General features: G+C 37.5%; 1 protein-coding gene and 1 long non-coding RNA gene across 3 annotated transcripts; one reads left to right on the top strand and one right to left on the bottom strand.

Annotated features, from left to right (window-relative positions):
* Positions 1-68: 68 nt before the first annotated feature.
* LOC106171815 (uncharacterized) lies at positions 69-22,796 on the bottom strand. 2 transcript variants are annotated; one of them, XM_087015384.1, is made up of 23 exons: positions 22,671-22,796; positions 21,693-22,180; positions 21,394-21,450; positions 19,654-19,897; positions 19,189-19,334; positions 18,530-18,715; positions 14,151-14,394; positions 13,175-13,470; positions 12,832-13,017; positions 12,347-12,536; positions 11,867-11,979; positions 11,275-11,436; positions 10,729-10,941; positions 6,656-6,786; positions 6,181-6,341; positions 5,683-5,825; positions 5,124-5,305; positions 4,664-4,781; positions 4,237-4,430; positions 3,554-3,712; positions 2,889-3,104; positions 1,955-2,559; positions 69-1,659 (listed from the first exon to the last, which is right to left on the bottom strand). In XM_087015384.1, exons 2-23 carry the CDS (start codon positions 22,153-22,155, stop codon positions 1,374-1,376), a joined length of 4,695 nt encoding a protein of 1,564 aa, XP_086871510.1. In that variant the 5' UTR covers positions 22,156-22,180; positions 22,671-22,796; the 3' UTR covers positions 69-1,373. The 2 variants fall into 2 exon arrangements, with proteins under 2 accessions (XP_086871510.1, XP_013407741.2); XM_013552287.2 differs by lacking the exon at positions 21,394-21,450.
* LOC147761060 (uncharacterized) lies at positions 14,458-17,990 on the top strand. The gene is made up of 2 exons (XR_015335039.1): positions 14,458-16,334; positions 17,194-17,990. It is a non-coding gene; the product is annotated as an uncharacterized LOC147761060 (long non-coding RNA).
* Positions 22,797-22,926: the final 130 nt, after the last annotated feature.

Below are 22,926 nucleotides of genomic sequence, written 5' to 3'. Positions count from 1 at the left end.
TATTAAATGACATCCCCAAATGCCCAGACTGCAAAAATTATACAATTTTTAGAATAAAAAAAAACAAGTTGTAGTTTACACCATCAGATTTATTTGGCATTATGAGTTGGACGGCATCAACAGAAGTCTACAAAATTTAAAATTATCACTGTTATCACCAGAATATAATCCTGTCACCAAAAATATAATAATCAGAACAAATCATATCATTATTATTAATCAGCATACTATCACAATTATAATAAAATTAATTCTTTTAATTAATATAAAGGATGAACATATTATTATGCAGTAATTTCTCACAGCAGCAAAAATTGAAAGAACACAAATTCAATCAAGGCACATGATATCACATGGTTATGAAAATAAAATGACACTGTTAATGGAAGTATGGATTTTGCTGAATGCTATGGTACATTTTGGCTGAAATCATCACAGGCTACTAAATTATGGTTATAAATGTAGTGAAATAGGAGGTCAAAGATTAGATGGAGTAATACATGTCTACTTAAACAAATTAAAAAAAAACAACAACTTTGGATGGATGGACTACTGTCAACTGCTCCTCAACAGATGTGACAGAAATACGGAAATTCTGCTTTAACATTGCATAAACACAAAAAAACTGCAGAATGCAGAATAAGTTCATCTGGATGTAAAAATAATACAAACAAAAAACTGCATGTGAGAACACAGTCTTGAATCTCAGTTCAAATAAATTGGTTTTGTTTGGGGCAATTTAATGAAGTTCTGACCTTCTATGGTATATTTTGTGTTGACAGTCCTCAGACCTATCAAATGCATGTAGTATATAAACAAAAACATTGACCCTACGAACCTCCAATTACAATTTTGAGCATGTAATAAATAAAGCATAAAAGTTACAGCACAAACTGACAGTTCATGACCAGCAGATCTGCTCAGGCATGTTACGAAACTTTATCACCCAACAGTCAAAATAATGTGGACAGTTTTGAAAGAAAACTAGCACATGCTAAATGGCATTCTTCCTATTTGTTACTGAGCAATATCACATGTCTGTACATATCTTGTGGCAACATGACTTATTTGTCTAAAACGTCTCTGATATTGAAAATTATAATAATTTCCTCGGATATTTTACATCAAACTGCTTGGGAATTTCACAACAAGACAAGGTGGTGTGATCTAATTGATATCACATGTATGTACGTCTTTTTTCGTTAATATCTTTCATGTAAACAAGGAAAAATAAATCCCTTGTCATAAAGTGCAAAAACTCCTTAAAATGAGAACACAGAATCCTGATCTTTTTTTCTTTCTAGATGTTGACGGGCTGTTTCCTTTTGAAATGTGAAAATTTAGTTCTGTTTTATACATGTAGCAACTGTGTGCTATGTTGCCTCAAGAGCCACTTTAGAGTCATCTGTCTTTTGTGTAAGAGTAGAGTTTAGTTTTTCCATCTTTTCTGTGAGGTCTGTTGGTTCCTGTACCTCAACCCTGAGGGGGTACGACCTGTAGCTGGGAGCCAAGCCCATATCTCCTGAGTCGCTGAACATCGTCTGCTGTTGAAGCAAGAGACGCTCATCTAAGCTTTGGAACAAGTTATTGTCTTTTTCTTTTTCTGTTAATGGGACAAGCTTTCGTTTTGACAGGGCACTCTTTTCCTTGTGGTAAACACTATAAGAGAGAAAAAAGTATATTTTATAGATTGAAATAAAAAATATTAAATAGCTCATTACATTATGCTATTTTCAAAGTTTCAAGTCAAAATATATAAAAAAACATTAAAATATTGAGCAAAATGATGCAGTTGATTATAAGCCTTTGCTAGGTGAAAATACCTTATATGAATATGTAGCATACAATATCAGAAGAATTCTATAAAACATCATCTTTATCTGGGTCAACTACAGCAATTTGCTTCAAATGAAACTACTGCTTTATAATAACCACAAATTCAAACCACACTTACTTAAAGTCACCCCCTTTCCTTAAGTTAAATTTATGGTGCTCATAGTCTCTGACGGGTATCTTGTTTCTCTCCAGCAGCCAGCTGTGCTCCTCATATGGCCCAGGCATAAACCCGTTCACCCTCTCCTCAAACTCCCCGTCCACAGCAGGAACTATGGGAAGGCCAGCTTCCCTCTTGGCAGTGTCCACGCTGGGATTGAGAACCACATTTAGAGGGGGTACATCATGGAGTTTCATGGGGTCTTTCCTCAGACTGAACTTTTTAGGTTCATCTTTCAGCAGGCCTTGCAGTTTTGCTATTTGATTATTTGATTTTGGGCCAGCGTCTTTCTGCTCTGTGACGGTATTGCAGCGATGTAGGTAAAATCTGGGGTCATCGATGACTATTCTTGACCGCCATTTTTCTTGGTCAATTTTCGCTGCTTCTCGTTGCTCTTCGTGCAGTTTGTCGCCAGCTTGGTGAATGGTCACTGGGAATATGTGTCCAAAGTGAGGCAAAGGTTTACGCCAAATATCGAGATCTTCCCTACGTTTGTGCCATGGGTAAGTGTCCCTGTCCAGTGTAGGATCTAGCACATTTGTATGCATGGTATTCTCTCGCCATGGCTGAATAAAGAAAGGAAAAGTTGAATAATTTTATTTTGTTCTAAACAAATGATATTAAGGATACATTCAGCATTTTTTTACTCTATTTTTTGAAAATTATATCATATTGTTTTACACATTGCTATCAAACAAACTCACTTAACATCTATTACATTGTGACATTAAGTTACACGTCTATGACACTGCCGCATTCCAGGCATCTCCAATGCATTGTCACATCAATGGCAAATGTCCCAAACACAGTTCATTCAGCACACTGTCACACCCAGCACACCTAACATATTCAGCACACTATCACACCCAGCACACCTAACACATTCCTCACTTACCTCTGTCAACTCATCCACTCTAGCCACATCTGGCTTCTTGGGGTGCTGGTTACACATGCGCAGGTTGTTCACCCCTGGGAATGTGAAGCCACGTGCAGTCCTCCAGGCTGCCTTGGAATCCACTGTCTCCTGTCTCTTCACTGCCTCCACACTGACTGGGACCACTGTCATAGAGTGGTTATAGTCCTGGCAGTAGGTGAAACGGTGGTCTGCACTCTGAGGGAGAGACAGAGGGGTAATGAAATATCTGATAATTAAAGTGAGTTATCACCATGGGTATTTTTTGGATGAACACCAAAATAGTTATAGGTTTGTTGTTTTCAGGGCATATCTATAATATCTTATTCAATACTTTTATTCATACAGCATTTATTGATTACAATATCACCTTGTGGCAGAATGCTTCTATGGAATGGGTATGATCCTTGGAGAGGTCAAACAAAAGGCCACAAAAGAAAAGGTGTCTGTTGTCCATTTACCTTGAAATGAGGGTTATTACAGTTCAGGAATGAGACTGCCATTAATGAAAAAGTCTAAAAATATGACATGGGGTCCAATGAAAATCTGGAATGCCTAGGCCAATGATGTTTTTGGCTTCCAAAAAGTCAGGAATCCACTGATAGTCAGGAAAACCTCTTCCTTGATAGTTATAATGTATGTCTTACCTTGGACAGCTCTTGGCGTAACTTCTCTTTGGCCAGTTCTGTGGAGTTCAGTGACTGTGTACTGTAGTTGTGAGCAACCTGCACATTGGCACGTACTGTAGGGGGCTTGGAACGTGTCCTTAGACTGCGATTTCTCTCACTGGTCTGTCTGGTGGAGATCTGTGGGAACATCAACAATTAGTAATTGCTTTGCTAATTAACTATCTGAACCCTTTTTCATTAATTAAAAAAATCATTTAGGAGGCAGTAATCTGACAACATTTAATGACATATTAACGATTCAACAACATTTAACAACATATTACATGCAAAGTACATGTAACAGAAAAAAAAAGAATAAAAAAGTCACTCAACCATGGTAAGCTAACCAATTACAAAACATGTCTTAGACCCCATTTCCATAGATTTTAAATCGATCTATCCCTGTGGGAGTCTCACTAGATTACTGTCAGCTTAGCCGGCTTAAGCGTCTGTCCCGCCTACTGAAAGCTGTATGGGGGTAATTAACTATGGTGCGTGCTCGGCTGACTGCAATCTAGCGTGAACCCCCAGGGAGTTAGGTCGATCTAAATCTTAATCTCTAGATCGATCTAACTCTCTGGGAATACACCCTTCCTTTAGTTGCCACTTATTAGTTACATGTACTTGTATCATGTAATAGAAAACAACATGATAAAGCTTACAATATTTTCTCTGACGTAATCATGATGGCTTCCTAGCATGTTTCTCTCCTCCACCACCTCCATATAGGTCATGTTGTAGTTGTCCAGTGGCGGCCAGTATCTTGACCGGGACTTGGGCTGGTCAGCTGCTTTCTGGTCATTGACCATGTCCTGGTGGTCTTCTGCCACCTTGTCTTGAGTCTCTTCACCAAGATCTGCGGAGTGAAGGACAGGTGATTAAAGATACTGAAGTGTGTGTGTGTTTCTTTGTTCACATTTATTTCATTTTATTTCAACATTCTGTCTGATAAGTTCATATTTTAGAGGTCTGGTGAGAACCCTCTTTCTTTTGGAGTAAATTAAATTTCTTTTATCTTTAAATTTGGACAAACTTTATTTCTTAAGTTTCTTTTTGAAAGCTGGCCCTGTGGTTGAATAACTTGTTTACCTGCAAGGTCGTCTGCTGTAAGAGGGACTCCAAACTCTCTGCTCATGGACACGATCATTTCAGCATTGGGGAAGAGGTCATTACGAACAGCTGTTCTTAACATCTTCATCCTTGTCAGCTACAATGATAAAATATTACAGCTTACATATTAATTTAAACAGTAATGTTTAGTCATAAATTCAGGATTTCCAGATCTTTTAGAAATTTCTTTAAAAAACAGTCTACCATTGACATTTACTGAAATGGTAATGATAATCTTATGGTGGGCAAAGGAAAGTGAACATCAGCACTTTGAAACTCAGGCAACAGAAATTTTTCATTTTTCTTTTAAAATACTCCATCTTATTTCTTTAATCAAAGTACTGCATCATTATCAAGGTATATTTCAGGAGGTATTAAAGCGACAACCAATGGAAACAGATTTTCAGCCTTGCTGTATGTGCTATTAAATCCTACATACCTCATCTAACTTTACCAGGGCTTCAAAGCAGGGTTTAGGCACCATATCACGCACATACAGCAATGGCTGCTGCATGATTACGGACAGAGGCTCGTGCAGTTTTACGCGGCACAAATCCACATCCAGTGGCCCGTACAGCCTCTCTTTAAAAGCCAGGTCAGAGTTAAAGAGCACTTCAATTTCTGAAACACAAATCATTATATATAGACAATAGAATACTTGTTTGTTAAAATGCATTAAGAGTATGCATAACATCTGTTTGTAAAACAGAGATATTTAAAAGCTTAATGTTTGATCAATCAAATAAATAAATAATTAACAATTTGAAATACAAAATCAAGCACACTTAATAATACTGTAATCAATTGTTTAATCTGATAGAATAAAAAAATATATATAATGATCCAGAAAAAGCAATTGTATATAGTATGTTGTCATTATTGCTTTCAAACTTACAAAAAAAAAGTACTGAAATAGTCAAAATTAAAGCCTCATAAATCACTACTTTTCCTCATAACAAGACTAGTCTAATTCTAAATCTTGAAAGCTGCTTAATCACCTGCATTCTCAGGTTTAGGCAGGGTCTCCCACAGCTGTTGTATGGCCCCATCCTTGAGACCCTCCAGCACAAACAAATGGAACACACCGTCCATCAGCTGGAAACCAGTCACTATATCCAGGTGACGACTCCTCTGCTGACCCCTGAAGTAACATGACACAAACAATATAGAATGAACAGGAGAAGCTTGGGTCATGTTAGCATGCCATTTTGTTATATTATCAAATCAATATCTATGAAAATTTTAACTTTTTTTGGGGGGGGGTGGGGGTGGGGGGGTGGAGGGGTATTTCGCAAAATTGTTACACTAGTCTGTATAGTATGCTATTATCTGTCATAGTGAGGGTTCTGGTAAAACATGGACTTGACCAGAAACAGTCATATGACACCCTTTTTATTTATTTATTTATATATTTACATATGGGGGGGGGGGTGAAGGGGGTGTTAAACAGGCTATTTAAAAACATCAAAAGAGCAGTCTTGTGACCATATACTTACAATGACAACTTGTAAGTTGACAGAGCAGCATCAATGACATGTTGTGGCATAGTGTCAAGTTCCAGAGCCTTGGCATTGATGTCAGTGACCAGTGTCTGAAGCTTCCGTAGGAACTGGACATTTTTGTAGTCAAATATGAACACAATTCTGCCAAATGGACACTGTGGATAAAAAACAAGAACAGTTACTGTATAATTAATGACTTAACACAATGTATATATGTATTTTTTCTATTTTGTAGGTTTCAAAATAAAGTGGGGTGTTTAATCTGATTTTAACTAACAACTTATTAAATTACATTATTATTTATTAACATTTTAAGCAGTTATCACACCAGCAGGATCAACCTATCTCAACAGTAAATCTCACTAAGGCCCAGTCAATGTAATCAGTTTTATTGTCTGGCACGATAGTACAATATCTTCTATTCTGAACACAGCCTAAAACTTTTTGTTTAATGTTCTCTTACACTCACTTCAAATGCTGTCTCCAGCTCCCCCTTGGCTGCCAGCTCAGATGGAGTCACCAGTGGGTAGGCCAGCTCAAAGCGCACCTTCAACATGGCGTGAGACTGGAGATAGTGGCCCACAGGGAGAGGAGTGTCCACTGGAAGGAACAAAAATAGTATAATATATAAACAGGAATATGATATTAAAATAGTCATCAAACTGGAAATGTTCACCCTGAGGTTCAAAGATTATAGGATACTATAAGCATGGGATGTTTAGGCCAGCAGAAGCTTGCTGATAAGGAAGGAATGAAGAAAAATGATTATCAAGATGGAAATTCACATCTGGCAGTTCACAGATTAGAAAAACCTTATAACCTTATAATTAATGCAAATCTATATACTGTGAATCTAAAAATGAACTAGAGGATCAGAGAGGCGATACCGCCTCCGAATATTGTACCACCAGCTGGAGCAAGCGCATTCGTATAGACCCCCACATACACAAAATAAGGGACACAGCCCCCAGTCTTGTGCTTGACAAGCTGTAAACATGCAATCAACAAGAATTTTCAATATATGCAAAAAATATATGAAACTAAAAATGGTACAATCAAATTTAAGTTTATTGTAAGGTAGGTCAAAGGTCAATTTCAAGGTCACACTTAGATTGCCAGTATATGACTTCCTATTCAAGTTCAATAATAACTATGGACCCATCTCTGCCAGTTTTAGAGATAAAAGGGAAGCAAAATTTGCAAAATTCAGTTCATGGTGAAAAGTAGGTCAAAGGTCAATTTCAAGGTCACAGTAAGATTGCCAGTATTTGACTTCCTATTCAAGTTCAATAGTAACTATGGACCTATCTCTGCCAGTTTTGGAGATAAAAGGGAAGCAAAATTTGCAAAGTTCAGTTCATGGTGAAAAATAGGTCAAATGTCAATTTCAAGGTCACAGTAAGATTGCCAGTATATGACTTTCTATTCAAGTTCAATAGTAACTATGGACCTATCTCTGCCAGTTTTGCAGATAAAAGGGACTAAATGTTATAATTTTGGAGTTACCATAATGTGCCATAAATTTCCTACAGAAAAAAATTAATTAAAATAAAGAAAAGGTCATTTTGGTCAAAATTTTTGGAATGGGAGATGCTCTGAAGTTCCAGGTGTTCAAATTTCATGAAATAATGTCATTTTTGACCACAAGTTGTCTGCTTTGCCAAGCCTAATGTATTATTTTTCCGGAGTTCAAAATTTATTATCCATTACCGTACTGCACATTTTGCTTTCACCACCAATATGTATTTTTTGATACAGCGTAACTTTAGAGATAAAAGGGAAGCAAAATTTGCAAAGTTCAGTTCATAGTGAAAAGTAGGTCAAAGGTCAATTTTAAGGTCACATTTAGATTGCCAGTATATGACTTCCTATTCAAGTTCAATAGTAACTATGGACCTATCTCTGCCAGTTTTAGAGATAAAAGGGAAGCAAAATTTGCAAAATTCAGTTCATGGTGAAAAGTAGGTCAAAGGTCAATTTCAAGGTCACAGTAAGATTGCCAGTATTTGACTTCCTATTCAAGTTCAATAGTAACTATGGACCTATCTCTGCCAGTTTTGGAGATAAAAGGGAAGCAAAATTTGCAAAGTTCAGTTCATGGTGAAAAATAGGTCAAATGTCAATTTCAAGGTCACAGTAAGATTGCCAGTATATGACTTTCTATTCAAGTTCAATAGTAACTATGGACCTATCTCTGCCAGTTTTGCAGATAAAAGGGACTAAATGTTATAATTTTGGAGTTACCATAATGTGCCATAAATTTCCTACAGAAAAAAATTAATTAAAATAAAGAAAAGGTCATTTTGGTCAAAATTTTTGGAATGGGAGATGCTCTGAAGTTCCAGGTGTTCAAATTTCATGAAATAATGTCATTTTTGACCACAAGTTGTCTGCTTTGCCAAGCCTAATGTATTATTTTTCCGGAGTTCAAAATTTATTATCCATTACCGTACTGCACATTTTGCTTTCACCACCAATATGTATTTTTTGATACAGCGTAACTTTAGAGATAAAAGGGAAGCAAAATTTGCAAAGTTCAGTTCATAGTGAAAAGTAGGTCAAAGGTCAATTTTAAGGTCACATTTAGATTGCCAGTATATGACTTCCCATTCAAGTTCAATAGTAACTATGGACCTATCTCTGCCAGTTTTGGAGATAAAAGGGAAGCAAAATTTGCAAAGTTCAGTTCATGGTGAAAAGTAGGTCAAAGGTCAATTTTAAGGTCACATTTAGATTGCCAGTATATGACTTCCTATTCAAGTTCAACAGTAACCATGGACCAATCTGTGCCAGTTTTGGAGATAAAAGGGAAGCAAAATTTGCAAAGTTCAGTTCATGGTGAAAAGTAGGTCAAAGGTCAATTTTAAGGTCACATTTAGATTGCCAGTATATGACTTCCCATTCAAGTTCAATAGAAACTATGGACCTATCTCTGCCAGTTTTGGAGATAAAAGGGAAGCAAAATTTGCAAAGTTCAGTTCATGGTGAAAAGTAGGTCAAAGGTCAATTTTAAGGTCACATTTAGATTGCCAGTATATGACTTCCCATTCAACTTCAATAGTAACTATGGACTTATCTCTGCCAGTTTTGGAGATAAAAGGGCAGCAAAATTTGCAAAGTTCAGTTCATGGTGAAAAGTAGGTCAAAGGTCAATTTCAAGGTCACATTTGGATTGCCAGTATATGACTTCCTATTCAAGTTCAATAGTAACTATGGACCTATCTCTGCCAGTTTTGGAGATAAAAGGGAAGCAAAATTTGCAAAGTTCAGTTCATGGTGAAAAGTAGGTCAAAGGTCAATTTCAAGGTCACAGTAAGATTGCCACTATATGACTTCCTATTCAACTTTAATAGTAACTATGGACCTATCTCTGCCAGTTTTGGAGACATAAGGGACTAATTGTTATAATTTTGGAGTTACCATAATGTGCCATAAATTTCCTACAGAAAAAAATTAACTAAAATAAAGAAAACATCACTTTGGTCAAAATTCTTAAAATAAGAGGTGCTCTGAAGTTCCAGAAGTTCAAATTTGATGAAATAATGTCATTTTTGACCACAAGTTGTCTGCTTTGCCAAGCCTTTTGTATTATTTTTCCAGAGTTCAAAATTTATTATCCATTACCGTACTGCACATTTTGCTTTCACCACCAATATGTACTTTTTTATACAGCGTAACTTGAAAACCGTATGGAATACAAAAAAACGGAGACCACCTCCAGTGTTGGGCTTTACATGCTCTACAAAATGCAAAAAAGAATGGGTCTCTAGCATTAACGGTTCCCAAATTAGAGACAGTTTTCAGTTTAGGTACTTTATGGCCGCTACTCCCGTGAAAATGCACCGATTGACCCCAAATTCACGGAGATGAAAGATGACCCGAAGGGTAACACTTTCCAATAATATCATTGGTAAAGTCTATGTGGTGTCTGAATAACAGGGCAAAAAAAATTTTTTTCGTAAAAAATTTCATTTTTTTGAAAATTTTGGCCCGTTTGACCTTGAAATAAAGGTCAAAGGTCAAATCCAAGGGCATATTTGAAATCTACACATATGACTTTTGGAAAGCTGTCTGTAGAAATTTTTCCCATTACTCCTTCCGTAGGGTAGATAATTAGCATTTAATTTTGCCATTTTTAGACAAGGGTGCATTGCAATGAGTGCCACACCTAGACCCCAATACCGACAAAGCCCAAATTTTACGTGGAACGAGTTGAGATTATAGGTGACCTAAATCCAAGAGATGGGTACAGGGGCCCTTACCGTCTAGGAGGAGAAGCGGTAACGGTGACTTGGCGGCGGAGCCGCAGGAGCCGCAGGAGCCGCAGGAGCCGGCGGAACATACGGGTCGGGACTAAAACCATGGGTACCGCCAGCGCCTACGCTGGTGGTACAATTAATCAGTAAAAGACCCCCGAAATCAGGGAAAATTTTTAAATTCCATGCATTACAAGGCAATCCCATGTGTTTGGGTCAGAATATAACCCTCTGTCATCAGGGTATCACTTGAATCACCATATCCCTGCACTGTACACCAACTTACCTGGTCCATCCACAGCCCCCTCCACACCAAACACCTTCCCTTCCTCTGTGTTCTTCATACCCAGGAGGTCAGGTGGGGGGCAGTTGTGTAGGGGCACCTTAAGATTCATCACCCTCTCCCCCAGGAGGAGTTCTGACAGGTCGAACTTTCCCACGGCGTACGGGTCCCAGGGCTTGGGGCGGCCTTTCAGGGGGTTGAACAGAGTTCTCCTGCCTGGAATTATTATATGAATTTATTCTGACTTGTAAAACTTGTTTGCTTCAAGTGAGTCAGTTTCATGTTGTTTAAAGCTTTACCATCAGTTTTTATCTTAGATAAGACAAATAACACACCAAATGCCAAAAACTGAGCTCTTTGGATATAAAAAAAAAAGAAGGTCCATATTGAATCTTCCATTTTATTTCAAAAAACATCAATTATCATTCAATACAAAATTTTTGAAATTATCATTATAATTGTTATGGCTTTTCTTAATTCATAACATGAGTAAAAATCAAATTATCAGGACAACAGCGACTCACCAACTTAAGTTTATAGAATACATACCTGAGACTGCTCCTACACTGTTGATCTTTTCATCCTCCAGGTCATCACCGAATAAGGTAGCTTTCAACTTCTCCTTCTCAATGATGCGGTCTCTGTCATGGACTCCTATCTCCAGGGGAGGGCCATTCAGCAGCTCCCTCAGTTCACAAGGTGGAATTGTGCCTGGCAAAGACAACATGGAGGTGAAACTCAATCTTGCAACTAAGTATTGACACTGAAGGACTGAAGATTTTACTCACGGGGGAAACGCGGGTGAAAAAAATTTTTTTGATTTGCTTTTGAAAGCTTGTGATGTTATTATAACAGTTGTATATTTAGCTATCACAACTTTGTTTTTATATGAATATAAAAAAGTATGTCATTTTCACTGCAGTTAACTGTTATTTATATCCACCTAGAAGGTTTTACATCTTGCTTCTCAGCAGTTCATCTTGTTTCAGTATAGTGGCAGACAAATATACAAAAAAAAAAAAAAATTACTGTCATTATTCATCTCACTTAGATGATTAACTTTCTTGTAATGACAGTTTCTATATTTTTTAGCACAAGTACACAAAAAAGTGCAGTAAACTAGCCGTAAGTAATTCCTCACCTAAGAGGACCACATTGAGGTCATCCCAGTAGATGCTCTTTCCCTGCTCCCTCCCAACACTCAGGTGCCACGGCTGTTTGTAAAACTGGTACTTGATATAGGCTGGATCACATCTGAGAAAAAGAGAGAGAGAATACAGTATATATGACAAGCATGTGCATTTCAATACTGTTAACTTTGAAAAATCACTGCAAATTTGGGTAAAGTAAGTTTTTTTGCTGTCTCTCAGAGACCCTTCAATATCAAGACTACAGTTCACAATTGAGGGTGCATTTGAGGAAAAAATTATAGCAACATTTTCCAATCAAATTCTTAAACAGAGAGGTAATTGATATGGAGTAAAATAAATAAATAAATAAATAAATAAATAAATAAATAAATAAAACTGATTTACTAAGATTCAAAACAAGAGACATAAAAAATAAATAAGCAAATAAGTAATGCAAAACTTGATTTATCCAGATTCAAAACAAGACTTACTTTTGTTTGAGTTGTGAATAAGTCAGAGGGGTCTCAGGCATGTTGGTGGCAGAATGCACTTTAATAATCATAGGGTTAAGTGCCCGGTGCTGCTCCTCGGACATGAGTGGACCGTCCACTGTCACAGTAAAGAATAGGTCCTCCACCCCAGGGACAGGGGTCCCTATTCTGTTGGTGAGGCTCTTCATACCTGACAGGGTAGACAACATGGCTTTATATTTAAACAGAGCCATCGGTTTGGTGGTCATTACTTGATTTTTTTTCAAAAACCTCATATTTCAGCATATTACTTTTTCAAGATTTACCATTTAAGTTACTCATAAGAGAGACATTTCTAGTTTGAAATCAATTTCATTTTTATATTAAATATCCAATCAACACTGTATCAATATAAATATGAGTACATCTCAACCACAGCAATTGGTTCAACATTTATCTCACCTAACACAATCAATATGAGTTCTTAGCAAGTTTTTTATACCTACCACCAAAGAGAATAGCCATTCTAACTGGCACACAGCATATTCCAAACTTCCTTGCCAGTTCGGCTGCTGCAGCCTCTGCCTCGGCTTTCTTGGTACGTCTCCGTTTGGGAGCCTCTCCCTCCTTAGAGTCCTTAGAGACAGCCGTCGTGGCAACAGTTGCTGGGCTCTTAGGTGCAGCAGTGCCATCTGGAATGGAAAGGAAAGGTATAAGGCCACTTATAAACCCATCAATACATTTGCATATATTGCACTAGGTACATATCTTGGCTTATACAGGGTGCCACAGGTTGATACATGTTAATGGGTGGGTGGGAGGGTGGCAGATGGGGGTGATGACACTTACTATCACTGCCAGCCACAGACTTGCCCTGTGTCTTGTGTGAGGACTGTGCTGAGGACGGTCCCTCACGGCGCCCTGATGGCGACAACGACGAAGATGCAGCTCTATCTTTCTTCATGTCTGGAGGAGGTAAGCTCTGGCTACGGGACATTCTGGTCTGGCCCTTGGGCTCTTCCTTCTCCCCTGCATGTCCACTCTTGGACACCCTGCCCCTGGGTTTCTTTGGGCTCTGTTTCTTCAGCTCTTTAGCAGCTGAGGGAGAGTCCACTCCAGCCAGCCTGCCCAGTCGGCTATATGACCTGTGATTATTAAGTATTTAAAATTAATATATTGGTTTAATCTTTGATTCAGCTCACTTGATAATTATGCCTACGGATTGTATATAATCATTACAGCAGAGGTGTGTTTAGCTACAATAAATTATTACTCCCCTATTATTAGAAAAGGTGTATTTGAGTTCAGTACACTGACAAGCTTCATAGATTACCTGTATGTTCTACTTGTTTTTCAAAATAATCAGAAAAATATCATACAATATTATGTCATGTAAATGTTCATAGAGTGACTTAAAATATTATGTGTCAAGTACTATTTTGTATAACTTAAAGTTGGATTGACTGAATTCTTTATCATCTCTTGCTCTCAGTAACCTCTGTACATGATCTTACAATCTGATTCAGAAATCTCGTACCACATACAGCTGTATAACATGTACTGTACACATTTATACAAATATTTTTGGTTTCACTAGTTTTGTTTTATGGCATTATATCATGCAATCCAAACAACACAGCTCTTATGATAGGGGTTATAATATATCAACATTAAAAAAAAAAAGATTCAAATATCATTTCCTGGTTCTTTAATTTGGTTTCTGGTTTCACTTATTTTGCTTTATGGCATTATATCATGAAATCCAAACAACACGGCTCTTATTGTAGGGTTTATAACATATTTACACTAGAAAAATGCTTCAAACCTCATTTCCTGGTTTTCATCTTCCTTTGTTTCCTCATTCTTCACAGACACCAGTGTGTAAGGTGTCCCAGGTGTCCCGGCTTGTGTTGTGGGTGCTGCCCCCTGCTGGGGGACAGGCACACTAGGTGTGACTGCACTGGTATTGGTGTTAGCAGGAGATGCAGCCCTAGTCACTGACAGTTCAACTTTTCCTGTAGCCTGCACTGGCTGCTGCTGGTCTTTCCCTTGCTCCCTGTCTCTGGCAGCTGAGAAATCAGGAAACAGTCAAAAATATTGAATTACTGATGGCTGGTAACTATCAAAGCATTTGTAGTGTTCACAAATATAATTCCCAGACATGTAAATTAATTTGATTAGAGTCGATTGCTTGTGCACTCGACTCGTTTTATGGCCTTACCTGTAGTTATGTAACTTAAGTGGACGTGTGCAATTTGAATAATTAAAATTAATATGTACCGCCAAATACTGCAGCACAGAATCCACCTATAGATAAGAAATAGGTATAAAAGACGTCTAGAAATAATATTGAGGGGACAGACTGAAGAATACTCGAAGGAGACCGCTCGACGGAGCTATGGGAGACGGCCTAGAGCTTGGAGGCTTCACGTAGAACATGTAGTTAGGGATCATCAACTAATAAACCATTAAACAGGTCATTATGTGGACTTGGGTTTTCTTTGCGCGATATCACGTAAATCTGACACGAACCGTGGAATTTCGAATTGCGTTATCCACTGAGTAAGTTTAAAACGTAATGTCCTATTTCGAGCCCACGCTTGAATTAAGCGTACAAAATTATATAAGTTTAGGGCATTCGTCATATGCATATGTCAAGGTACATAACATATTTGGCCGAGCTTCGCCAGTTTACGTTCCAATGCGCACAAGGAAGACCTGACTAGACACAAAATGGCCAGACGGGGAGGTAAGTATAGAAAGGTTATGTCTTCGCGCAGCGAAGATCGGTCGGCCAGGCAGTATCACCTACCGGCCGGTAAGTATGAACTATTGTTTATATCTTGCAGTAACAAGTATTTTAATGTCGGATTTTGTGTAAAATTTTGTTAGTTTTTAACGGTTTTTCGTGCCGTGGTAGGGCCTGTTCATGTTAAGATTAATTAAAAACTTTCCAAATTCAGTGCAAAGTAGGGGTGACTTGCCGATTTTAAGTAAAATGTTGATAGTAAGAGAGGAATAAACGGCTCCTCCAATTTAAGTCGATTTAATATGTAAATTGCAAAATTGTTGGTTAAGGGCCACGTAATTACGGCACATGAAATGTTTAGGCAGATTGCTTACTTTTTTTTGTAAGACGCAAGAGATCGTTAGTGCATGAAAAATGCAATTTTCGGGAAAAGCTACGTGTTCGTTACGTGGCAGTCGTAGAAGGGTTATATTCAGGATTGCGTAGCGGAAAAAAAAAATTAAGATAAGTTTTGCGTTGTTGGTAGTATATATCGTCTTTTGGTGTCGTTGTTGTATTTTAACATGTTTTCGGGTTATTGTTGCGTTGATTCGGTGATTGACGAAATTTCTTCGTAGTAAAATAAGGGTTTTACGTTGATATGGTCTTGATCGGATTTTTAAATTTGTAACGTTCAGATGTACAGGCTATTGTGCTATTAATTATAATTGCCTATACTGTCGCGCAAGGGCCGACACAGGCAAGCGGTAAGATAAAGAACTTCAAGTGTTTGCTAATTGCGTCGATCGAATTACATGTAATAGTTGGAGATTACATCAGAATTTGGTAACATAGATAAGAAGCGGCATTCGTGGTGATAAGGAACGTGTTCTTAGGCAAATTTGAATATAGAGGCAATATCAAAGCTTTGGTCTATAATGGGAATATTAAAAACGGGTGTCGAAATAAACCGGACCGAACTGGTTTAGGCAAGGCACGTGCGTAGGCAGACAGTAATTAAAAACGGACACACAGACAGACAAACACGTGTACTTTTGGACTTTTATATTATGCGAGAGGACAATTAAACGTCGTGACGGGTAATGAAGGAAGGAGGCTCATATGGCGAAAACAGGTTAGTTTATCTCGAAGTGAGGTTAGAGACCCAGTATTTATTTTTTAAGGTTATCCTGCTGTTAAGTAATAGGAGCAGAAGATCTGGTACATTCCTAGCGACGTAGGGCTGCTTGTTAATTTAGGTCCACCGATGGATAAATGCAAGTCAGACCAGATGTTTTATTATTTATTTAAAATGGTTCCCTGCTTCCGTATGGGAGCGAAAAATTCTGGTATGTTCCTAGCGACGTAGGGCTGCTTGTTAATTTAGGTCCACCGATGGATAAATGCAAGTTAGACCAGATAATTTCTTTAAGGGTACCATGCTCCACGTTGGAGTGTCGGGACTGGTATTTTAGACCAGGTATTTTTTATGTTGATGCCTGCCCACGAAGGGATAGGTAGCAGAACCGTGTTCTGTGGGAACTGGGTAGAGATTTTGTCTTGCTAATATCTTGTTGTTGTTTGAGTAACCAGCCATGATGATCGATACGACGGGTGTTCTGTGACTTCGGAAACATACAGAGTTTTGCTGGCAATATGTGCCGGATATTGCTGGCAGACAGACCATGACGGCACTGGTAGCTCACACAGTTTTATCTGCAGCATATGGCCAGGTGTTGCTGATGAGGCAGGCCGAGACGGCGCTGGTAGCTTGATACGGTCGTGATGGTGCTGGTAGCTTGATTAGGTCTAACTGTGGATTTTCCTGTTGTCTGGGATGATAGGTGGTGTTTTTCCTCTTCATATTAGCCCTGATTGACTTTGTTTATTATTAATATTATTATTGTGGCGAGCTTGTGATTCGAATTGTTTCCCTGGAATAAATGGGTTAGAATTTTTTCCCTAGAATTAATGCTTATACGGTATATGCATATTAAAAAAAAGAAGTAATGGAAGATGTATGTTGAACGTAGATACAACCGAAGGGAGGTTTAAGTATGAAAAAAAAAAAAACAAACAAAAAGACGATGAAACTTTATTATAACGAAGAAAGTTTATTTTCCCCTGTGTCTCGTTTCAGGTGACAGTGAATGGTCCCTGCATCGCCGTGCCTGAGTCATCGCCTCCGACCCGCCGCGCATCCAAGGCTGATCCATTAGACCGATCCGTCCTGCGCCTTGGAACCCAAGTAACTCTACAGCCGAGAGTGGTGGACCCCGCCGTTTTGCCGATGATTCCATTGAAAGACTAAACACTAAAAGACTCAAATGAATTTTAAAGACTTTAAAATATAAGGCGCTCATTTGCCCGGTTTCCAGAGCTATTTTTCCTTAAATTGATAAAGAAAGATATAAATTAAAGGGTTTTATCTCTGGTTTTCCTCCGGGCCTGTCTGTAACGTGTTCTTCTATTAACGTGCTTCGCTTTGTATATATATATATATATGTTGTAAATATAATGTAGAGTGAATGTCTCCAACGTGGTAAATGAAAAAAAAAATGTATTTTTTTTTCTGGTAAAAAGGGAAGGCGTGTAGTGTTCACAAATATAATTCCCAGACATGTAAATTAATTTGATTAGAGTCGATTGCTTGTGCACTCGACTCGTTTTATGGCCTTACCTGTAGTTATGTAACTTAAGTGGACGTGTGCAATTTGAATAATTAAAATTAATATGTACCGCCAAATACTGCAGCACAGAATCCACCTATAGATAAGAAATAGGTATAAAAGACGTCTAGAAATAATATTGAGGGGACAGACTGAAGAATACTCGAAGGAGACCGCTCGACGGAGCTATGGGAGACGGCCTAGAGCTTGGAGGCTTCACGTAGAACATGTAGTTAGGGATCATCAACTAATAAACCATTAAACAGGTCATTATGTGGACTTGGGTTTTCTTTGCGCGATATCACGTAAATCTGACACGAACCGTGGAATTTCGAATTGCGTTATCCACTGAGTAAGTTTAAAACGTAATGTCCTATTTCGAGCCCACGCTTGAATTAAGCGTACAAAATTATATAAGTTTAGGACATTCATCTCATATGTATATGTCAAGGGACATAACACATTGGTCTGTTGAGTCAAGACTGAGACAGTAAGAATAAGTTTTTGAAGTTCAATAAATCTGTTTCCTCTGATTTAACCTGCCATTTCTTCATATTCATGTTTCTAAATGCACTAGGTCTTATGTTGTTAGAAATCAATCCATCATCTCTAGCTCTGTATTGACTTTGATATCCCTTGGATTCTTACAAACACCCAATGCAATATATAAAATCAAACTACTTCTTCAAATATTTTCATCACTTAAATGATGAAAGGTTTTTAAATATTCATTTAATATAATTTACAATCAATTTACAAAAGAAGCCATAAATGTCTGACTCATTCCTCAAATCAAGTAATACCCACCTTTGTTCTTCCTGTTTTTCTCTTTCTCCATCTTCATGAGTCTGCTCTCTCTCCACTCTGCCCTGAGCTCAGGTTGGGAAGGCAAGGGACGGTCTAAGTACAGCTTCTTGGGCTGAAGTTTCAGGTAGTTGTTGGACTGCTTCATCACCAGTTGCTTCACCCCTCCAATATCATCTGGACTGGTGCCTGAATTAAGAAGCAAATTGTTTTGAAAAAATTGGGCTGGTATCAATTACCAGTATTGATCAAGGCAATTAACAGAGGATTTATGCTGGTGGCCGTACCTTTATCAAGGGGCAATTAATGATCTAAGTTTAATTAAGGTTTGTAGATGTTGTCTTTGAAATATGATATCTGAAGAAATACTTAATTCAATTTCCTACTAGGGTGGGATATGAGTGCCTGTCATAAATCTTACTGATACTTTTGTTCAGTTGAAATAAGCTGTTAGTCTCTCTGATTTATGATGAGATAAGAGGAAAAATCTAGATTCAATATAACCTTCTTCACATTTCAGTTTTGCCCTAGTTCACATAGGAATCATAAAATAAATCACAATGGGGCATATTGACCTTGAGTGGCTATGAATATAATGATTATGGAATAAAAAAATTGCCAAAATATTCAGACTTTTGAACAATTTCTGCTGGCAAAAGTACCTGGTTTGGCAGTGGGAAGCTTGAAAGCCTTTGGTCTGTCATATCTGGCTCTCATGCCAAGTTTGTCCTTGGTGTCCCAGATCCTGAGCTCCATGGTGTGGTTATACAGCTTCAAAAGGGAGTCCTTGGTCAGGTACATAGTGTGCCTTAACAGAAGAAGACATGCATCATTAATTTATTGATATTCATTCTCCTGTTTGTTTCAGTTGTTTTTTTTTTTAATTTTAAACTTCACATCACATGCAGACTTTTCATTTTTTTATTTATTAATATTATCTTATTGTTTTTTCTCTTTAGAGTTAAAATGAAGAAAAAAAGAAAACGGATAGTCTACAGTTTCAATCAAATGATGTTGTGCAGTCGACGGCAGTCCTTAAAACAACTAAACTCAGTCTCTTTAGAATAGATATCAAATAGCACTTTTTTTCAATCACTGCAATCAAACAGACTTTAATCAGTCCTCACTTTAAGGTCCAGGCCACCCATGTCTGTTCCCCATCCTGCCATGTCTTGACCACCTTAGCGTCCAGGTTCTCCGGGTAGATCTTGGCGGCCATCCCGTAAGTGACCACGTCAATCCTGACCGGCTCGTCATCATCGGGCATCAGGTAATACTCGCAGTGGTAGTACCCCTGTGCACGCGGTGCCTCCACGATGCGCTTTTTGCGTCGCACCAGGTCTGTGAAATCTGGCATGTCTTCGTCGTCAGCTGAAATAAATGCCATGTGAAATGTTCTATAAAATGATCTCACAATGATACTTTTTGTGTTTCAAACATTTTGGCTTTTTTTTCGGTGTCCACTGTTGGTATACCAAAACCATCATGCAAGAATAAAATTGCTTGCATATAAAATGAATTAATAATACTAGGATTTTTTTATTTCTTTTTCTCAAGTTATACAAAAATAAACCAAGAGTGACATTATGGCAGTGTTCGAAACATCAAGCACAATAATAGCATCCTGGAGTAAATCTTTGTCTGGTACTTTTCCACTTGTTTCGTTTTATGCATATGCAAACCAGATTCTATTATGAGCAGTCTATTTGTGTATTTGGTTTAATCTCATAGTCAAGAAGGATAAAACATTATATTCAACCCAGGTCATTAAAAAAGCTGCTACATGTATTAATTACCAACAAATAACTCAACCTTGTGAGTTTAGAGGACATTGTAACATTGTACAGTTCTTATGCTAGTAGTCATCTAGATTACATGTCCTCAATGCTGGTCAGTTTTATTTAAAAAAAAACTTTCAAATACATAAAAATGAGTATTTTACTTTATTTGGTTTGTTTACTTTGTTGCTGTAGATGTCTGCCAGTCTAGATATCTAGACCTACCCCTGGGGCACACTACCATCTACAGGAACTCATGAATCAATCTACAAATCACAAAGACTACTTTGTTCCTGCCCATAACATTATGTGTATTCACCAATCAATACACCCCTCCCAGAGTGCTGCTATTATAATAGTTGCAGCTCAGAGAAGTTGTGATTTATTGATCTACTTCAGGTACGTAAAATGCACACAGTAATGTTCATTAACAGACTGGTAAAACATAAAATGAATATAAAATGATTTTGTGAAGGAATACTAGGCGATGAATGTGATGAAAGCCAGACTTTGGGCCATTTTTGTTTTAGCATAATCATTGGCAACTAATTTTTTATGTAGGTTCATGTTGACTTTTCTTTATGTTTACCTATACGGAAAGTAGACAGTTTGGCTGTGTGGTGTTCTTTTTGTAAAAAAAAAATAAATAAATAAAAAAAAATAAAAAAAAAATAATTAAAAAAACATTGAAAATCTTAATGCAGAAGTAAATAAATCTGACAGTAAATGAAAGCACAGCGTATGGCATGAGTAGCACTCTTCCCCCTCAAAAGCAATTATAAATTAATGCAGTGCATAAAAGAGTGCTGAGAGATTATTAGTATTGATTTGGTGTCTGAAATAGCAGTGCATAAACCAATTCAAAATGTGCTGTGTGATTGTTTTGAGTTAGTTTAATATTCACTTCCTAGTTGAAAAAATAAAAGCCCACCACAAGTGCTGAAAAAGAGCAGTTCATATTACATATAATGTATCCCGTGGTTGTGCTTCTACAAATATCACTTCAGGGAAATGTGCAACACTCCTGTCACATGACATGGCATGTGACTTATTTAAAACATAATATATGGCACCCGTGAGATTATCTACCTTGTCTGGATTGGTCACCTGACATAGAACCTATGTCAGATTCTTGTGTTTCTTCGACTAAAATAATGCATAACAGTTCATATTTACATGTCCAGGTTATATTTAAAAATTTATTGTGATGTTAAGCCATAAAAGCCATACAAGAAAAAATAATAATAATAATATAGCTGAGCATGTTGTGATTTTAAATTTCTGAGATTGTTGAATATCCAGTACAATTCCAAATGAGAACAGCTTTTGAGGTATCAAGAAGTTTTTATAAATACAACCATACAGAATTTTTATACAGAAACAATTACCTGTTGGCACTGCTAAAGCAGTAGCTATTGTAAAAGTCACTTTGTGAGCATCTGGAGGTAACGGTCCCTTTTTGCCTCGTCTGCGCGCCTCAAATACAGCCTCCCCACTTGCACGACTCTGTCGCCCAACACTGCTCTCAGCTTCGTCATACAAAGGGGACTTTCTCCCTCGACTTGAGCGACTTCCTGGTCGGCTTGATGCAGTCTTTGCTGGGCTCTCTGGTCTGGACACAGATTCATCCAGATTGGTAGATTTAACATCACTTAATTGATCAGCATCCTTGACAGTTTCTTTTAGTGCACCTTCTTCAACAGTAATTTCCCCAGACACGATAACAGCTTTCTCAGAAGCTGTTTCATCATCTTTGATTTTTGTTTCAGTTTGTTCTGTTTCCTCTGGTGCAACCTCAGGATTAGCACTGTCAGTATCAACTTCTTGGGATTCTACCTTTTCTTCTTCCATCTTTCTTTTTTATTCTTTTTTTTTCCTGAAACATTATATGATACTAGTACTCAGTGCCATTATTGCCAGTGTCAGTAACCTTTCAATTAATATTTCCGCTTCTTAAGAACCCATATCTCAATCAACAATGAAACAGTGACATTCTTCTGGTACTGCATGCTAATAATTCAACATTAATGTAAAATGCTACGCAGTATAGTCACCATGCACTGTACAGTTGTAAATCTATGTGTACGTTTACTAGTACTAGTGTCAATAATCATATTCTGCTGAATAAAAAACATAGCCCTCGAACCCCTAACAGCAAGATTCCCCACATAACTCTCTTAGATTTCTAAGTTCTCACAGGGGTAATGTTGGTGAAGTTCCCCTACTCGAATAAGCCAGTGGCAAAAACAGTGGCTATGACCGTACAAGCTACCACTATTTTCTGTACAAAAAAATAAACCATACATAATTAAAACAATATTATTTACATTGATGCACAGGAACATTGTTACAAACTTTATACTTACCAATTATATCAAATCAAACTATTGAGTAGAAGCTACTTTTTAGGGGTCATCTTCTATTCATTTTGTCGAAACTTTCATACACCGCCTGTGACCCTACCACAGCTATCATGTAAACATCGAACGTTCCGTTCAACAAAATAGTTCCCAGATATAGGTCGCATCTTTTCGGCAATATTACGTGCAAGTAGTAAAAGTTACATTTTCTTGTAATTTTATTATGTATTGGATAGCTCTCGTCATTTTCAATAACAAACTT

Source organism: Lingula anatina, chromosome 6 (assembly GCF_051362555.1).
Source record: "Lingula anatina isolate TDL-2025a chromosome 6, LinAna3.0, whole genome shotgun sequence".
Classification (NCBI taxonomy): Eukaryota; Metazoa; Brachiopoda; class Lingulata; order Lingulida; family Lingulidae; genus Lingula; species Lingula anatina.
The sequence above is the reverse complement of the archived record's forward strand: the minus strand, read 5'-3'. Positions and strand labels throughout refer to the sequence as shown.